A 20575-nucleotide genomic window follows, 5' to 3' on the forward strand; every position below is an offset into this window, starting at 1 on the left:
CTATCTGTTTTAATCCTGCAGTTTTTTAGCTGAATCAATGTTCATAATGCAGAACCATGAATTTAAACATATAATTATGTGTTTTTAACATTCGGGTCTTGCTGATCTTTGTACTTATTGCACTTTAAAGTAGTAGTTATTTGTGGGCTTGCTGTTAGGCAAGGGACAAGCACAACTTTTATCTGTAGCCCTAGTTAATTATAATTTCCTCAGAAATTACTTTTTTATAAGAAGGATTAAAACAAATAAACTTCTTTAGTAAGTCTATGTACTAGATAGCATGAGTGAATTGGAAAGACTATACTGCTAACTTTTGTCCCATTTGTTACTTTCAGGGAGTTTAAGCACATCAAAAAATTCTGTAATGAAATTTCATTTATAACAAATTCTATGTATTTTTTAAAATAATGACAAGACTATTCCTTCAACAGTGTTCAAGTTAATTTCATTAGTTCAAGTTAATTTTATTAGCTGAAAAAAATGTTTCTGAATTTTTAGTGAGTTCTCATTCATGGTTAGTTTTATCAAAATAGTTTACTAGATTGAAGACTTCTTCAGGGTGTTGAAGCCTGATGCTTTGTGCTGTGATAAAAAAGAAGTGTATGTTGTGAGTTCAGGGAATTTCTGTAGTTGAAATTTTGAAATCCTTATTCCTGCAAATAGTTGTGGAGTGCCTGACTGCACAAAAACTGTAATAAATTTAGGCTTTCAGGCCTAAAGTGATTACTTAAAACAAGGGGAAAGATGAAGAACAGGTTAGGTGATAAAAGGTTAATTGGTCTAGCTCTAAAGAGGAAGCTCTCAGTGCTTAGTAGGTAGAAGCTGCTCAACTGGAAGTACTTTAATTTAAAATCCAATGTAAAAACTTAAATACATGCAGAAACACTTAAGAATCAATTTTTTTAATCACAGGTTTACTCTTCTCTCTATAGCACATTCATTGAATTTTTTGAGTTACAATTGTAGAAAACTGCTTAGGCATGGCCAGAGTAAGGGCACCAGTCTTAAAGTGGGTACCTCTCATACAAATAATACTTTCCAGGAAAGAAAAAGCACACTTGAAGTTCTTTGTGGGTAAAAGGTCCCCATGGGAATGTCAGTTGACATCTCTACATCAGAACAGATGAAGGAAATTATTAATCAAACACAGTATTTTTGTTAGACGTTGAATTAATTTTACTGCTTTCACGTATATTTAAAGAAGGAGAAAATGTAACAGATGCACTTTTAGAATATTTAAGTTTAAAGCCAGGACCCTTCCCTTCTTTTTTGTTTCCAGAACACCACAGAATTCCTGCTTTGGAAGAGGCAAATTGGTTGCTGGGGAACATCAACCAGACTGGCTACTTCAGAGTTAATTATGATATTAGGAATTGGAGGCTGCTAATTAATCAGCTAACAAGGAACCATGAGGTAAGATCCTCTTCTCATCCCTAAAATCTGCCTTCATAGATTCACTATTTCATCACCTTAAATGGTTCAATTTTTGTGCTTGCCCCTCACAGGTTATCTCTGTCAGTAATCGAGCAGGCTTGATTGATGATGCATTCAATCTAGCCAGGTATGTTTTCCTGAAGATCATCTGTCCTCATACACATTGCTGCAATAACTCATGCAACCATTAACTCAGCAGCTGAGTGTGTTTCAAAGTTAAGTGTGTTTTAGACACACTTTAGTTTCCCTCCCCTGCTCTTTTTTTTTTGTATAGCACATAAAAATGGTCTGTAGCACGTTCACTACTCTTGATCAATAATTGCTGTAGGGTATTTCTGAGTCTGAAGAGATTTGATCAATTTTGCAGCAAGTTCAATTTAACACTTTGCAGATAAATAATCTCTTTCCTCTTTCTCTAATGACTGAGGGTTTTTTCTTCCATTTCTCCCAGTTGTCCCACCTCTCCTTTCTTTTACCACTGATCCTTGTACTGTATTTAATTCGAGATGGAAGGCACCTTCAAGCTTCAGTAATTTTTTTGCTCTAGCTTGTACTGTTATATCATTTTCTAGTATCTTTCTTTTCTTATAATCTGCTAGAAGAGACTCTTCTTTCCCTCTGAGATGCTTTTCAAATATAATGGAAAAGCAGTTCCATTGAGCATTTCTGGAATTTATGCAACATTTTGTGTTTTATTATGATGAGAGTTAATAATTAACACATACAGTGCTGGTTAGGTAGTGCCTTCTTTAAAAATGGAGGCAATGGATTGGTCCCCATTTTGAAATCCAATATGTTGATAGTGAAAGCGTAAAATGAGAGGAAAATAGTGGAACATTTGTAGCTTTTTGATTTTGAGGTACCTGGGAACACAGCATTAGAATAGCGTTTTGATTGCATAATTACAGATTTAATTACAAAAATTGCAAATAATGTGATTTTACTTGCACTGTCATGTCAAAGATAGCATGAAAAGAATTTCCAAAACTACTGTCTTAATATTTTACTACAAATGGTCACTGGAGGTGTTTGGGCTTCAGTCACAGTGTCACAGCTCAGTGATGTTCTAGCATTGCTGCAGTAAAACACAGTTGTGTGCTCTACCACTCTGTTCCTGCTGCTGACATAAAGTAGTGATTAGCCCTTACTTAAGTCCAGAGATGTAGTAGGGAAGGAGGTATCATGGGGATAGATGTATCCATTTACTTTTGGTGCTGCCCTTCATTCTTGCTTTGTGGCATCTTCCCATTGGTAACAATAAAAGTTAGAAATAGGTCATTACATCAGAGTTCAGTAGATCATGATTTGTCTACTCTATGACTAGAAGAATACTGCAGATTTTTCTGTAATATCTAGACTTTTAGAAGAGCTACCAGATGGTAAAGTCATAATGTGTTCTAATTTTATTTGATTTTGACACCTCAGAGAAGTAGCGTGCAGTTACACAGAGCCAGTATATCACCTTCTTTTTCCATACACTGAATGCAGTCAGATGTGTCTAGACTTCCCTGAAAGTCTAGATGCTGAAAAAAGCTGTTTCTTAAGCCAGTTTTTGTAGGTTAGTGTTTTTCTCCTGGGTGAATACTGAGCCAGTGCTCTAGGATGTCTTGTTCATAGAGAAAAGAATTGTCTGGCCAAGTTTTGTCTACCTAAAAACCACTCAAAAGATTAGATGAGCAATGCATTCCCCACTAATTTTCTGAAGTACTTTTTTTGGGATATGTGGGAATACTAGAGCTGGCATCTTTTTCAGAGGTAGCTACACTACAGCCTTGTAAAGTCTTTCACAAGATTTCACATTATAAAAACGTGCCTTTGTCTTGCTAATGCAGGTCTGCAGCAGACTGCTGCTGCATTTGGTCTTCATGCATTGTGGAAAAAAGTGGTGGACCTCTAAATGTGTGTCTAGACACATGTGCATACATGGATATCACTTAAGAGGCAATATTCTTCCAATAGGTATATGTAGCTAGACTCCTGTTTCCAGAGTCCTGTCAATAGTGTTACCTTGACTGTGTGCCTTACAAGCCAGTCTCATTGGAGGAAGGATCTCTTTGCAAACAGTAGATTTATGGTCTGTAGTTCAAGAGTAGCATTAAGATATGTGGACCTGGCTAAACTTGCCATGTAGAGTATATTTCTTGTTGTTCTTTATTATGTTATTAATCTATCATCTTCCTATTAAAAAAAACCAAACAAACAATTATGGTGATGCTGAAGTTATTATGATTGGCTGGCTGACAATATGGTAAGTTTTAGGAAAAGCTTGGTATTTTTTTATTTTCATTCTCCTTCTCCCAGACAAAAAAAAAAAGTCAGGATTTGGCCTAATACTTGCTACGTTCCTTTATGATGAATAGGACTAGGGAGGCATTTAGAGATCCTTAGCAGTGTGTTGAGGGCTGGCTTCAGAACTTCTTGAAATAAGAACACAGTTGGAAAAGCTCTTGCTGGGAACAGGCAGTGGGAATTGAACCCTTATGCTGAAATGTGGTGCAGCTTTTCTCCTGCCGTGTCTGCTGCTTTGATGTGACACGGCAGTGTTCCTAAAACAAGCTCTGAGGGTTATCAGAATAACACAGAGTCTTTCAATTTCCTGAAAAAGTCACTGTTCAAAATGCCACCATCAGCCTAAAAGACTTTTCCTCCCTTGGCTGCAGGGTGCAGAGCAGAAAGTTGCCCCACTTTATTTTGGAGCAGTACCATAGTTGGAAGTCATGTGCCTCATGGGTGCTGTGCTGCTTCAGTGTTGTGTCCGATGCACAGTGAGCATTTCTCCCTGTCTGTATGACATTACATGATGGGGAGATTAAACACGTACACTTGTCTCTGTGACATGAGAGAAGGTCAGTAACCTTATTGACCAGATAGAAGTAGTACTTGGTAGTTCAGATCTGATTTCTGAGAAGACTGGCTGTTTTTAAAAGTAATTCAGTCTCAGTTTTGGTTCCTAGTTGCAATGGTGTGTTATCTTCTTCTCTACAGCTATAAACATGCATGTTTTGAGAGAGGGAAAAGAACTGTAGAATACATACTTTAATCTCTAGATATTATTCTTAATGCCAAAATAATGCAAAATAAAACATAATTTCTTAAATTCATGCTGGTCCTTTCATAAATGACTTCTAATGTAAACAGGTTATTTTACCATACTGTGGAGACTGTATTTCTTCAAAATACCCTGTCCTTCTTAAAAGCTTCTGAAGGACTTCCTAGTGTGCTCTTGAACTTGATACAGATAATACCAAAAGGTTTTGACTCAATTTTTCCGCTATTATAATATTGTCTGTCCTAATATGATTACTTCTGTGTCATTATACTGCTAATTGATTTTGTTTGTGGAGCAAGTGCAGCTCTTCTCTTTAGTAAAATTTAATAATATTTAGAGCTGGAGAAAAATGAAAGACAGTGCTCATATAAATTCTTCTGGAATGGCACATTTCATTTTTTTAAAGGTTGATTTCATTCCTCTGAAGTGAGTATCCTTCTACTGTCCAGCATAGAGATTTCTTGAAAATAAACAACATAAATGAATTTATACTACCAAGGAATATTTTAAACACTATAGCATTTAATTGCATTTTTTGTCCATTTTATATGGAAATACATTCCATCTTCATTCTTGCTGTATTTTGGTTTATATAGGATTCTTCAAGGAGAGTTGAGAGGAATAATAACAACAAAAGAAAGTTACAACCTGTTTGTTTTTCAGATTTTAAGCGTGATTCTTGGCTGTAGTGTATCCACATACCCGAACATAGCTCATGGCAATTCTTGTCCCATGTTCTTCAGCAAGAATAGCACCTTGACACTCCCTCTTCCTTTCTTCTTGAAGATTCTTTGTATGAGGTTTCAGTAGAATTTAAAAATATACTGATTCTAGTAAATGGTACCAATAAACATTGACTGAGAGAGCCCAGAAGCTACGAGAAGGCAAACAGAACTGTGGTTCTCATCTAAGCTTAAACAGTGCAGGGGGCAGATCAGGTAGCTGCAATAAGCAAGTGTCACAATAATTAACAAAGGTTGCACAGTTTAATAAGAGTGTGAATAACGTTGTCAGCTTCTCACATCTTTCTCTTTCCTTAGGATAAGAGGTCAGTTAGTGAGTATGTGAAGTTGGATGCCTTCCAATTTACTTTAGGCATCCCAAAGGTAGACCTGTAATCTGACATTCTCACCTTGTAGTGCACTGACAATTAATGGAGAGAAACATGCACCTGACCTCTCAAAACCACTTAACCACATAAGATAAATTACTCACTTAATGTTAGGAGTGTTGTGTCACCCTTGGTTCTTCCTTGATGGGCTCTAAATCTTCATAAAAGATTTCCCTCTATAAACTGGTTGACTTGATCTAGTATTATGTTAAAGAAATAGGTCTGGTTTATGTTTAATGTTAATCAGTGTTGAATCAGATGTGACTGTGAATATCTCTTTTACTGTCATCTAAAATAGCTGTTGTTGTTTCCAGTTCTGTAAGCACTGAATGAGAAAGCATGAAGCGGTGTCGTTGGTAATTGTTCTTAGGCTCCAAGGATGGATGACTGTGTTGGAGTGCTGTCCATTCCCATGCACAAATTAGGGACAGAGTGAGCTATAGTCTCTTCAAAGCTTGCCCCTGTAGGCTTCACAAATATGGAGAGCTGTATCAGAAATGAGCAACAAGAAAAAAATGGACCTTCAAAATTTTCTGTGAACTAAGTGACTTCCATGCTGTAGATGACCTTCATATGTGTTCCTTTCTGTCAGAATTTCCTACAGCAGACCAAAACCAGGGTCCTGGTGCAGAGGGATAAATGATGAATTATGAGGATTGTTTTCCTGCTATTAAACAATTCTTTGTGGCTTGTTTCTTTCCAAGCTGTGAGTTCTGATGGCTCTATAAAACCCAAGTCTGAGGGCAAGGGAAAAGGCAGTACCAACCTGCTTTTAAATATATAAATCCAAATTTCCCTTGACACAAATTTATCTTTAACAGCTGATGCATTTGACTCCAAGATTGATTCCAGAAGTAAAATACTGAAGTAAGCTAATGAAGACTCCAGATCAGTTTCTTACCAAATTTTTATAGAGAAAATAATTTAAAAAGTAAGTCGTGCTTAATCAAGAATAGACTTTTGGATCTTGAAAATCATGTCTTTAGAACCCCCTATTGTATTGTTTCTTGAAAAATTAATTCCTGACTGTGGAGTCTTGACACTGAGGAGAAAAAAAAATTACCCGTTCAGCTACCTGAGAAAGCACCAACCCACATAATCATTAGTTGTTCTTATTTCTGGAAACAGAGAGTTAACCTGTAACTAAGACTATATATTTATAGACTATATATTTATATTTCCATATAAAATCCAGAATTATTGGAAAAATATTTTCTTGAAATGTCTGGTGGAAATGCATGCATTGCAAAACTAAACTATGGAATTGAAATGATCTTCACTACTGTTTTCCTTCAGAGAAATTAAGATTTCATTCCTTGTAGCATTTGAAGTCTTCCAGCATATATGGGCTAATTGGTTCCATATTACATTTGTTTGTGCTACTTCAAGTCCTGTTCAGTGTAATGTTGGGAGAAGTCAAGGCATTTGAGGGTTCCTTGTGAAATTCTCAGTCTGGATAATAAGTGGGTGACAAAATTAATGTACTTCAAAATGCTTCAAAATTTCAACAGCCACATTCAGGGTTGTTAGCTTTGTTTTGTTGGGCTATTCAGAAACAGTCATATAGGATCCATTTAAATCAGTAAACTGCAGTTCTTCTCTAGCCTTCGTCTTTACTCCTGATTGCATTTTCTAATAATTCATCTCAGAGGAAAATGAGATGTGTTCTACAGCTCCCTTAATTAGTGCCTCTGAGTACCAGCTAAGGGAGTATTAGATCAATACTTTGTATCACACTTGATTAATAGTGATATAGATTTACTGTTTTAATAAATGAGGCCTCATCTGAATTATTTCAGCAGATGCCACAGTAACTCCCATTCACTGTCAGGCAAATTTTGGTGATGGTTCACTAGCAATTGATTTAGATATGGTTTCCAACAGAAGTTGTTTGGTTTCTTTTGACATAAATACTCTCTCAGTGGGCCAAAGTAAATGTGCCTTTTTTAGAGAAAATAGAAAGTTTCAATTATTTTAAGGTAGCCATAATTCATTCCATATGCTGCATGTCAGTCCTAATGTTCTGTGACATATCACAGCACTGATATCTGCTTTATGTGGAGATACATATTTCAGCTAACATTTGCCTGTGTTCATAACAAGAGGAATCAAAGCAATTCCTGCAGCTGAGCACACTAAAAGCCAATTCTGCTTTTGTAGTGTGTGTCATTTGTGCATCTGATCCTGTTATGTAGCTAAAGTCAGTAAAGCAAATTGTACAGCACATTCCAGGAAAGTGTTGGTGCTGTGAAAGTGTCTTGAAAGATAGAAATACTTGCCGAGAGTCAGAGAAGAAGTTGAAGATTCTTCAGCATGTACTATAAACCAACCCTGTAGATCCCTGCAAAGTGTTTAGTGCAGAGGGAAGTTTTTGGTCTAGTCATATCCCAGCAAAATTTTCCTAAATTATTTCTGGTACTTCCGACTAATTATAGCAGTAATTCTTTTATCCAGTAAACTACATTAACTCTATTAACTCTTAGCCAAACCCAGAATAAACTGTAAGGAAGACTTGACTCTTGTTTCAAGGGAGTGACAGACTTATTTTTAGCTAATGGTTGTTAACTTATTCTCTTTTTACCACATAGTCTTAGTCTCAGAGTTCAAGCTGGTTTCTGGAGTCAGCTTGGTATGGATGTATCCTTGTTGCAGTGCAGCTGCCAGGGGTTGCTGTGTAATGAGAGGGGAAGGGAGGAGTCTCTGAAATTTGTTTGGGGAGTATGAATTGAACCAAATCTGAATTATGCTTCAAAAAGCATTGGAGTCTGAGGTTAAACAAGAGGAGGAGTTAATGAGTGGAGCTTGCTGAAGGCTTCTTTGCAACTTCAAGTACTGGAAACAGAGCTACAAATATGGCTTGGCTTGAGGAATATATGTTGGGGGGGTGGGGGGAAGTATTCAAGCATACATTCATTCTCTGGGACTTCATATAATTTACATAGCCCTTTGTGTCCCCCACTACTGCCTGATCAGCCCTAGTCTCTACCTCCCTCAACTATCCTCTTGAAACAAGCAGCTTTTTTGAAATCGAGTACCTTCCTTTCTGTGGGTCTGACAGAACTAATGTGGAGAGCAAAAGATCCTTCTGCTATATTGGTTAAGGTAGCAAAAACAAGGCATTTTGAAAAGCTGGAGGTGCTGATCTTATCACCTGGACTTTCCTAGCATCAGCAAAGGGTACAAGAATGAAGGCATAAACCAACTTTTCTAGTTATAAAAGACAAGACTGATGCCTCACTAGCATAAAGAAGGAAGTCTGCTGTCACAGGCTAGTCACTGCTTTGTCTGCTGTTTTGACCTGACTGCACCATTGCTTCACAGAAATGATCCTATCTTTTGAGCTTATCTGATTGCTGTTGACCAGGATTGTTGTCTAGAGGAGGTCTGGTCTTTGTCCATGTATGCTCTGTCTGCTGAAATGTTGTAATAGATTAGCTCCTTCCTGTCTGGATAGAAGTGTGTTTTCCTCTACCCAGAAATCAAGGAATAAATGACAGGAAGGAATGTGTTATGACTAAGGCACAGGGACTGAAGAAACCTGGGATGCTGTTTCTGCTATAGTCTTCCTAGGTGATCTTAGTAAAATAACTTAAATTGTTTGTGTCTTCTTCCTCTCTGCAAAGTGGAGATAAGAGGATAAGTGAGGGTTTAAGAGAATGTCAGAGAATCTTTTATTATAAATATGTTTATTGGGAATTGCCTTTAGAAAAGGAATATCCAATTCTGTAGATATTCTGGCAAACAGAATTTGGATTGTATATGTGTGTTCTGAAGATCAAAATTTGCTATCCATATGAAGTTTCTAGCTTTAAACACATATTTCACTTGAGTGACTGATATGCAAATTATAAACATTAGACCAGGCAAACAGGGAGTGATGAAAAAGTATTGTGCATAATAATAAAATAACTCAATTTTGATTCTGCTCAAACATGCTTTCATAGATACCATCACCTGTTGACAACTTAATGAATAGAAGAGCTGTTTCATTCTACCCTTCCCAACAAAAATCACCAAGAAAAAAAATAACACAATAATTGAGTCATCTGAAATTGATGTCTATTAGCCCCTGAAATACATTCAAATTTCTTTATTTAATTTAACTCTGTGAATTACATACTTCTCAAAAATCATAGCTTCATGATGATGGAAAACATGACATACCTTACTGCATAGCCTTAATTTTTAGCAGTAAGATTATTCCTTTTCTTCTTGTATTACTCCTTTTTAATTCATTTTTCTTTCATATGGGGAAGAAGAGGAAAGGAAAGATTGTGAACATACAGTTTGAAGGAGTATTTTTTTCAAGCATAGAGGGGTTTAGATTTGAGATTTTCTTCTGTTTTCAACAGAGGTGAGTAATTCAAATTTATATTAGTCTTTGCTTATGTGGCAACTCTAAAACTGTGGAAGATAATTTAAGCCACATAATACCCCGATAATTGCATTGAATTTGAGCTATTCTTTGTAGGATGCTTCAAATGCACTTGTGTGGAGTTGAATGTCACTTGAAGAGTCCTTAAATATTTTGCATGTGAGAAAACATAATAAGAAGCAGGCTTCACTTCAAACTGTCTTCCTCTCTGAATCTTTTAATGTTGGAGAGATTGAATTCTAATTAAATGTAGTTTTAAAAATGATCATATAAGCCAAAACTTGTTGTATTCATCAAAGAGCAGATACGCATTCCTCTCCTGTTTATGTGGTGGTACATAGCTGGTACAGATCATAATGGCTCCATCAAGTCACTTCAGCATCTTAGAAAAATAAAGTCTTTACATGGTCCTTATATAAAGTCAGCTCAATCCTGGGAGGGAAGTATGATACTGGAGATCACAGGGCCTTTTTACAGATTATCCATTAGTTTTCTATAATAAAACATTCTTTCTGCAGCTTCTGTGGTTAAACATGGGTGCCAGTCATCCTAAGTATTTAATCGTTGATTTCTAGCCCTGCAGGAGCTGAAGGGGAAATCTGTGACTACAAGAGTTAATTTCCCAGTTCCATGGGTTGCCTTGCCCAAAGCTTTTTTGACATGTCAAGGTTCAACATACATGTCTTTACTCAGCTATCAAGGAATTGCTGTTAAAGAATTGTGGGAAAGAATATCCTGAATACATTGGTAGAGACATCAGTCCTTGATAGGTCCTGGAAAAATGAAAAAGGCAGATGCAGTTATACATGGATGTTCATTGGTGCCAGGTTTCTCTGTGAGTTATTCTAACCCACACACTTGACTGTTAAGGTAAAAGAATGAATCAACTGTTAAGAATCCGAACTTACTTTAAACCATCTCTAGGAGTTAATGAGTATAGTCTAATTATTCATATATTGCACATGCACAGAAACAGAACTGAGTTGCACATCTGTGTTCTGAAGAGCTGTGTTTTACCTCTTCAAAATTACCCAGACAAAAAGCTATTCATGTTTTACACATTTCTAAGAAACAGACAAGGCAGGGTGAGTTTTAAACCAGCAGCAAGTAAATCACCTCATTTCCATTGTTTCATAATGTAGACCAGTTTGCTGCCAGCTTGGATTTTCTAATTTTGATTTAAACACATGACTTATAATGTCTTTGTTGGGTGGTGGGACTAAAGGATTTATGGTGCCCTTGTATGTGGGACTCTCATCACTGTGTGGCAACCCTGTCGTTTTTGTGACTGAGTCTGTTTGACTGCTGCTGGATTTATGATAGAAATAATTCAGAACAGAGTAATAATTTTCCCTTGGCAATTACACTACCATTTGGTACTTTGTCCCTAAGGGGAAAATGAATGTGCTGGGATCTGTCCATAAGTTCAGTGGCTCATTGTAAAGAACAAATCAAGGTCAGAATGCAGTTGAAACACACTGATGTTTCAAAATATAATCTAGATCTTCTGCTTTTATCTGACTCATTAAAACCTCATGTAATTTAAAGATTATTTTCTATTGCCATGAGATATTTATTGGGAATTCTTTTTGAGAGAAATTTCATTACTTTGTTCAGTACTTTTTTTTTCTGTTCATTGCCTCTTTCCTCTGTAGCAATGGCTACTATACAACTTCTCCAGTGTAAGCAGGACAGTACCTTGCTAAGCATTGGTGCTTATGATATTATGTGATAGGATATCATAAACCACATAATACTTATATATCACTTCTGGAAAATCTTTTTCCACCTCTGTCCTTTCATAAAAATGATAGATCACATTTTCAATACAGTTTGTCAGCAGTCTCCTTTGACATGAAAAACCTGCTGAACCAGGATGTTTGTCTAGAGGTAATTTGTCTAATAACTAAACCAAATCTTTTTGCTAGTCCATATTCCTGTTATCCTGTTCTCCCCTTCAGTTTGGCAGGCAACTGTGAAATCGGGAACATAGACAGTAAGACAAAACTCAAGTGGTGCTGTGTTTCTAACACATGGTCTCATGTATAGTGGTGGCTACAAAATGATTGACGTGGTAAACTGATGGGTTAGGACAGTTATGTAAAAATTGATAAAGCAATGAAGCATCTCAAATGTGATCTTTTTGATCAGATTTTGCTTTTGTAGTCATGTGTTTCAAATTACTCAGTGTGGGGAAAGTTGGCTAAGAGAGGGCTTGTAGAGGCTGTTTTATGTCTAGGCTGCTTTCTGTATTACCCGTGATGTCAGATCAAAACTCTTTAATCTGAAGCACTATAAAGGGGGATGTCTGCTTTTCATAGTTTATACTGAAGATATGTAAACAACAGAACATTTTATATATAACATGAAATGGATCTTTTGGTACTCTTCTATGAATATTTGCAGGGCAAAAGATCAGAGCTATGATATTCTTATCTCCTCTTGGCAGAGCAGTGCTGAAATAGTAGTATTCCTAGGATATCCATTGGTAGAGGCCTATATAAACAAAAGAAACTTTTGTCAGGAATGACACTGGTATGAATCTGCTTTGGGTAGGGAGATGAGTTCTTAAGACTCTTTTAATTCCAGATTCTATAGATGAAGTTTTGTAAACTTTTTAACCTCGCCCTTGAGAAATGTTTTACCTGAACATCAGTATGCTTTCAGCCACTGTTTATGTATCATCACTGTTTAATTTCACTAATTTTTCTCTTGCAATACTTGCAGAACTATCCTAGGTTCCTCTATGTAATTTTTTAAGGAAGAGATATATGCTTGCTAAGATTCCCAGGTGGCTACTGGAGATATACCTAGAAAAAACTACCTGTTTCAGACTAGACATAAGATCACACATCACAGTATTTCTGTGGTGTTTATGCTTGTTACCTAGTTTCAGTATAGCTCATAATCAGTTCTTCCCCTAATGACACACAATATTTCAATTTTCTTCCAAGATGGCTAGGCTAGAAAAGAACTTTGTCTCTTAGCCCTGTCTCTTATGCATTTTGACTTTGACAGGCAATATCTGATAGTAATTTTGCTGGACTTAAGAATAGCAATATGATTGATGGTAAAAAGACACAAGAAAAATAAGGATTTCTGTCACTGACCTTCCAGTGACTTTCTAGAAATAGAGAGGAATAAGTCAAGCTTACAATAGAGAGTAATAAGTCAATGTGTAGAGTATCTACTGAACTTACACTCTGTAGTACCATTGAGTGAATATTTCTAGTCAATTATATGACAAGGAAATCATTTTACTATTTTGCTTTTGATGGGAAGGTTGCTAGTTTTAGTTTTCTTGTTACTGTTATAATGATTGTGAAACACTTCTGTTCAACATTTCCACAGATCTGTGTTTTTCCAACAGAGTTCACAGAGATACTCAGAACAGACTCATTCTCTGTTCTGCTTTTTTTCCTCATTTGGGTTATTGTCCTACTCCCTAAATGCTTTTGTTGACTAGGTCCTATATAACCATCTTTGAACCTAGTTGTTCCAGGCTAGTGTAGGAGAATCCTAGAATCATGCCAGCACCCTTTGTCTGGTTTGCCACTGTTCAAGTGAGCCCAGTGCAACTTGCTGAATGCAGTATTCCCTGGGAAAGAAGTGTCTTGAAGTCACTCTTAGCACTGGACAAGATTTTAGTGTAAACTAAGAGTGTGACTGTACTAAAATACAAAAGTTAAGAAACCAGTTGTTGTGCTTTGTGAAGATGCAGAATATTAGAGAATAGTTCATCACACTGTCACACTGCTTTATCAAGGTTCTTTCTTCTGCTGACCTGGTTGTCATGGTAGTCATGCTACCTCCTAGGACACTTCACACAGGTCCTAGATTTGTGATCTGGATTTTAGGACTTCTTCTACATTTTATGGTTTATGGTTTATCTCTTTTATGGCTTAGGGTGAGAGTTTCTCCTTAGATCCTATTTTCTGAATCACGAATATAAAGATTAGCAGACTTAGTGTTTGGCTTTACTCTTACTAAATATTTCCTCTCTGTTTTTTCTTTTTTTTTTTTTTTTTCTGAATGAAAATACTCCTCAAGGTATTAAAACTGTAGTATATAGTTAATAATTTATAACATATGCATTATATGCCACTTTTTATGCAAACAATAAATGTACTTACTACGTCTTGACAAAAGGAAGCTATTTAATGCCAAATAATCTAGGAGTGCAGTGTATTTGGAGTAAAAAGTTCATAAACATGGCTTAGTGATTAGGGTAAAAGAGCAGGGCTATCATAGTTTTCTGTGGGCATCCATGAAGTAGAATAATGTAAAATATGAAGAACATTCTGCCAAGATAATGTTCCTGAAGCACTTACATTTTCTTCAGGAAAGTTGCTGTCTTAAATGCCACTGTAAGAAGATTGGAGATATGTCTCTGCTTAAGTTCTCTCAGCGGTTCATCTTAGCATCTGGACTGCTCAGCATGTGCTGACAGAAGAGTTTAACATCAGTTTTAGCAGCCATAACCACTTTTCCTCTAAACCATTATCTGAAGTGATTAATTTGTAGTCATTTATATAGTAATGACAAGAATCTTCCTTCATGCCCAAGAATCCTTCATCTCCCTTCATCCCTCCCAAGAATCTCCCTTCATCCCCATCCCTTCTCTTGGAATCAATTGGTTGATGTGTGGTTGAGGGGGTGATTCTGATGACACTGGGCATAAGTTCTTCTAGGGCCATACCCAGAAAGGAAAGGAGGGTCAGGAGTAAACAGGAAAAAATCTAACTTTGCCACAGTCTGTTCATGTAAATTGCATAATACTCTTAGGGAAACAGTAGAAAAAGGGAGAGTCAGGGGGTCAGACAGGCATAATTTAATAGTCTCATAAATTTGGAAGTTAGAAGAAGTGAGTGATGAGAGTAACAGCTGTTGTGAAGAGGATTAGTGAGTATCATCATCCAAGAATCATGATTTTGAAACTCATCAGGAAGCTCTGAACTCAGGAATAAGACTTCAATCTCTGTGTTCACTTATATGTCTTTATGGAGAAATTAAGCTTAAAAAGAAATAATCTGTTTGTTTCACACTGTTGATTTCCTTTCTGCACTCAGTATAAGTAGATTTAATTTCAAAATAAATTTAAATGTTCATTAGTGCAGTTATAATAAACATTAATATGTTTATTCCTTAAGCAGCAGTTTCCTAGAGCTATTCCTCTTGTTTTCACTCCACACTTTTTCATGTCAATCAAATTATAAGTAAAAATAATTACAAATTCTGTTAGAAAATAATGATGTATATGCAACCTTAGTGTACCTCTTTGCTAACAATATCGCCAATATTTTTAGCTGCAGTCAGTCCAGCATGCTTCTGGCTCCAGTAATTATGTTTAGAAATCTTTACAAAGTATTAAGACATAGAACTCATCTTAATGATACTCTGCTGCTACAACACCTATAAAATGGAGTAGTCTTCTGTCTTCAGATGCACTGGACTTTGTCCACAGCCTACTCTAAATGCTTTACCACTTTCATTTCATGTCTGCTCAGTTCCTCAGTTGGCACAGTGGGCTTCCCAAGTGATTTTGTTTTTCGTGCTTGAGTATGTGCTGGAGGCAGAGTTGAAAACAGAGCTGATAAAATGCAGACAAAAATGACATGAAGCAGACTGGAGGGTGGGATAGATACTTTTGAAATCTGTTACATGAACTCACTTCTTTCCTGAGAACATGAAGGGAACAGAGTGTAATTCTTGAAACAGAGAGTGCAAAAAATGAAGGCCTGCAAGATGTGGTGCATGTTGCAAGGATACAAACTATTTCAAGCAGAGAGGCAGCTTTTACATGTTATTACAGCAGAGATAAAAATTTGTATTAACATGTATGCAATGGTTAATTTCTGTACTAATATGCGTAATTTTGTTTGCTATACGTTTGCATTTCTTCCACATTGATGGAAATTAGAGGAACATGTACAATGAAGGAGAAAAACTAGTCTATGAAGCTATATCATTCTGTAACCTATTAAATAGAACTTTGTAGAATGTATCTTGCTGATTTTAATTATTTAATGAAAAGAGAATCAGTATCTCCTCTCTAGGCAGATAGTTAAGTCCTTTTGGATTTAAACACCTGCATCAGGGGAAGAGTAGACAATTTGTTTCTGGAAAGCTCACACCCACAGGGTTGCATTTTGTTTCTGTACTCTGGATAGTTAAGAAAAAAGTGCTGTTCTGAAAAAGAAAGTGAGAGCAAAAGCTAAAGCTAGGCATTTTCTGTATTTGGATTTTAAAGTAACTTTCAAATGCTTGTATCTGTATTGCGTTTTACATGTAATGCTGTTATTTCAGAACCTTTCCTGTACCCCTCCCTACACTCTTTCTCATGCAGGGGGATGTCTTTTATGATTGCAAAATATGGGACAAAATTTTAGCTGGTTAAATAATAAACACCTGAAAAAAAATATGTAATTTATGTGCAAAGTGATGGAACATCCTGAACCAAAGTGATGTCACTGGATAAGTCCTTCCAAAGTGACTTAAGGTGGATAGAAGACAAGGAAGTTCTAAAGGAGCAAGGAGAATAACTGCAGAACTAAAGCTTTTTTCTTCAGCACTAGTTATTTTCAATTGTTGATGGTCAGTAGAAATGTTTTCTCAAGCAAAATGCCTTTCGTTGCTGATTTTATGCAGGCAGGTTTCTATCTTACAAATCAACAAAGCAGCACCTTCCTTTTGTTTTGGATATTTTTGAATTTTTTTTTCCTTAAAGGCAGTTACTTATTCATTCATGTCTTTCATAGCCACAGGAATCCATTCAAAGTAGGGATAGCTTGTCTGATTTTCTTTCATGTGTGTTCATGCCTTACTTGATCAAGTCAGTATGCTTCTGTGTGTTGGGAGAGACTGCAAGTTGCTGGTTTTTTAATAAGGTTGATTTTTATGTCATTAAAGTGTGACGAGTTTATTATGTTTTTTCTGCATTTTAATTTCATTTGGGAAAAAAGAAGTTGTTTTTGTCCCATTGTGAATATCTTCTGAAAACCAATTTAATACTAACTTTTTTTATTCTGCAGAGCTGGTTATTTGCCTCAAAATATTCCTTTGGAGATTATGAGGTACCTTTCAGAGGAAAAAGATTTTCTGCCTTGGCATGCTGCCAGCCGAGCTCTTTATCCTCTAGATAAATTGCTGGACCGTACAGAAAACTACAATATCTTCAATGTAAGAGATACAGTCTTCCTCTCTTTCTTCCTCTAGTTCTTCCTGTCTTTCTTCCACTTACTCTGTCTGTCCTTCCTGCCTTTCTTCCTTTCGCCTCTTACTCTCTCATATTATTGCCAAGATTTGAACTGTTCCCCAGGCAGATCCTGTTAATGACCTAGGGATATTAACTTTCTCTCTAATTACTCTTTATTTAAACATAGCAATTATCAAGCTTTGGTTCATTTGCAATTGAACAGTGATAACTGTTGTTTGAGGCATATCTGACTAGAAGAAGGAAAGGTAAGTATCCCTCATGTAAAATGTTATGACAAATAAATTATTTCACTTAAAAGTATTCTATTGCCATATTTTCTCTTTTGAGGAGCCCCATGGTGATATTTAGGTGGATGCCCAAGATCAGCAAGAACAGCAAATATAGGCACAGCTGAACAGAATACATGCAACTGAAGCAAAGATTTGTAGTCATTATTTCATCCCAAAATCCGTGGTGAATTCAATGCAGTTACCTTAATTAACAAGAATTAGATCACTGTTGAGTCAAAAGCCCATTCATAATTGTGTCCAAAGGGACAGCAGTAATAGCTCACAGTAGATAATTAAGATAGACATGGCAAATATTTTAACATTTATCTGTAGCTACACTGAAGCATGGTTTATGAAGTATACGGGATTTGACTGCAGCCAGTGACAATTACGAACTCTTGGGGTTTTTATTCACTATGAATTTTATGTAGTCTACATATTTTCAACAGCCAGCATATGGTAACTTTATGTAATGTTGTAAAGTCTTCAAATGAAGGAGATTTTTAAAGCCTGAAATGCCTAAGAATGCTTTTTTCTTCTTAAATGTGTATCTGTTTGTGTGTATGTGACCATAGACACCATGCTCAGAGAGGAGAAAGTAAAGGTGATTATATGTATATATGTAGAAATTAATACATATGTAGATATGTAGATAAACACACACACACACAGACACACACACACACACATACACATCCCATACATACACAGAGTTACCTGATGACACGGAAAATTATTTTTGTAGAACATATACTAAGGCCTACATGTAAACCAGAGCCATAATGTAAAATGCCGTTGAAATAATTTGCATATTTAGTCTGTTGTTAATTGTAAAGAAAAATTCTTAGGTGACTGCCATTGCTATTTCACTTTTAAACATGGTTGTATAAAGAAAACACAATTTTAATAAATAAAACCAGTAAAATTCACAGCTGGCTTATGTTTTATCACTACTAATGGGAGTTTTGAAAGCCGAGGTGATAGCAGAGAAAATAAAAAGTCTTTTTAGTCACAAAATACATATCTGCTAGAGAAAGCTGCAGTATGAATCTTCTTTTGTGTTGACATATATACATGCCTGTGCATCTGTAATAATAAAATAGATGCTCTCTTACGCAGTTCTGTATATCTCAGTTCTCTTTTTCAAATTGGTAAATTCCACTGCAAAAAGATTACACTGAATGCAAAGACAGTGGTTTTCTTCAAAACTGGTCAGAATATATAAATATGTCGTCCCCGTAAAAAGTAGAAGTTGCTAAAATATATCTTGTGCTTGTTTTTTTCCTTGAGCACACCGGGAGCCTCAACTTAAAGCATAGTGTCATTAAGTGTACAAAGCTTATTTGCAGCCACATTCTTATGTATTCTGAAGTCAATTGACTGTACCCAAATAATGTTTTGGCCATGGCTATGGATATTAAAACAGTGTTCTTTTAAAAGTGAGTATGCAGAGAGTAGTTAAGATTGGCCACAAAGTAGAAATTAAGGTATTGGCAGTCTTGTAATTTTTTCAGCTGTGCATTGTGAGTCCAAAGTAGCATGTAATAGACTTTTGAACTTAATATATTTTATAACAATCAATTGTCTTATACTAGGCATCTAATCAAGTAGCTTGTCTAGAGATTGCTTCTTACTATAGCAGTGAAGGAAGATTATAAGTGGACAAGTAGCTTTGCTGTATCTTTGGAATTGGACATTATTTGAGGGTACAAAGAGAGACAAAACCTCACTAGCCAGCAGTATTTCAATTTCAAGTCAAATTATTTTTAACATTAAATATACTTTTCTTTTTCTCCTCAGGAGTATATTTTAAGACAAGTGGCATCAATGTATCTGAAGCTTGGATGGCCAACAAACAATTTAAACAAATCACTTGTTCAAGCATCATACCAACATGAGTACTGTTATATTTACTTTTTTATTGATTATTTGTGAAATATAATTATAGAAATGCACCCTCCAAAAATTTAGTCATGCTTAGCTTAAATCAGTCATAATTCCTTAGCTCTGTCACCCTACTGTTTTTTTCCATTCTCAGTTTCAGGGAAAGCTGAAACATGCTGTGAGATTACAGTGGATTTCTAAGAACTTGTACTCATGTAACCACAGAGGTCAGGAAGAGAGCCTAAGTGTAAATGGGGGCTGGTTTTGATCCATATCCTTTCTTTAGTTGTTGCAAGCATTAAACTGACACTGAGATTTGTAAAGCCAGATTGTCTTTGATATGTTGCCCAACTAGTGGTTGCTGTAACTGTTGTAAGAAGTATTTTTTTGTAAACATTCAAACACATTTGTTAAAGCACCTTATTGCTTTCTTTAATTTGGACAGAGAGTTGCGTCGGGAAGTCATCATGTTGGCCTGCAGCTTCGGGAACAAACACTGTCACCAACAGGCTGCAACGTTAATCTCTGACTGGATTTCTAGCAATAGGAACCGGTAAGTGGAGCTGAAATGTGTATTTCACATTTTTCCTACTGAAAGGCAGTACAGCTCTTCCTTTCCTGCCTGCCGTGTCTGCTGTGCCCTCTATTGCAAAGATTTTTTTACAGAAGAAAGCAGAAGTTTGCTGGCTGTCATTTAAAAATGTCTGTGGAGTTTCAGAATGAATTATTTCACTTTGCATATATGAGTGGGAGGAGGAGATTCTTTCCATTCCTGGTAAATTGCTGTTGGATAATTCTATGCTAGACGATGAAAAGGCGGGTTTTAAGGATGGATTTAAAGGAAGAAAGATGAGTGAACACCATGTTGTCAGACAAACATGAAACCTGTGTTGAGGTAAGAGAGCAGAAGGTGCTAAACATTTAAAGAAGTGATAGGGGTTAGAGACAGAAAGACTGAGAAGTAAGGAAGGAGATGTGTTGGACGGAAATATTACAAGGTACTTAAGGGTGAAGACTTGAAAATTAATGTGATTCAGGAATACATGGAAAAGCTTGTGTAAAGTTTCAGAGAGCAGATAATATTAGAGCTGATGCCTTGAGCATAAGCAGCGCCGTAGTGGTTTGACAGCAAGTATGTAAGTTAGGCTGTCAAGACACAGGTTTCTTCAGGTGAGGCAAAGGAACATGGGCAATGGATTGTGTATGAATTTTATATTTTAAAGCAACATATCTTTCT

The 20575-nt window shown here is 36.2% G+C and overlaps 1 protein-coding gene across 2 annotated transcripts in view; it reads left to right on the plus strand.

The window, feature by feature from the left end:
• Positions 1-20575, plus strand: part of TRHDE (thyrotropin releasing hormone degrading enzyme) — a 213143-nt gene that overhangs the window by 165825 nt on the left and 26743 nt on the right. For both annotated transcript variants that reach the window (XM_021528979.3, XM_021528977.3), the window contains exons 11-15: positions 1280-1413; positions 1506-1561; positions 17001-17148; positions 19255-19352; positions 19784-19891. In XM_021528979.3, the coding sequence (XP_021384654.2) occupies positions 1280-1413; positions 1506-1561; positions 17001-17148; positions 19255-19352; positions 19784-19891 (544 nt within the window). The remainder of the gene's footprint in view (positions 1-1279; positions 1414-1505; positions 1562-17000; positions 17149-19254; positions 19353-19783; positions 19892-20575) is intronic.

Source organism: Lonchura striata, chromosome 5, assembly GCF_046129695.1.
Source record: "Lonchura striata isolate bLonStr1 chromosome 5, bLonStr1.mat, whole genome shotgun sequence".
Lineage (NCBI taxonomy): Eukaryota > Metazoa > Chordata > Aves > Passeriformes > Estrildidae > Lonchura > Lonchura striata.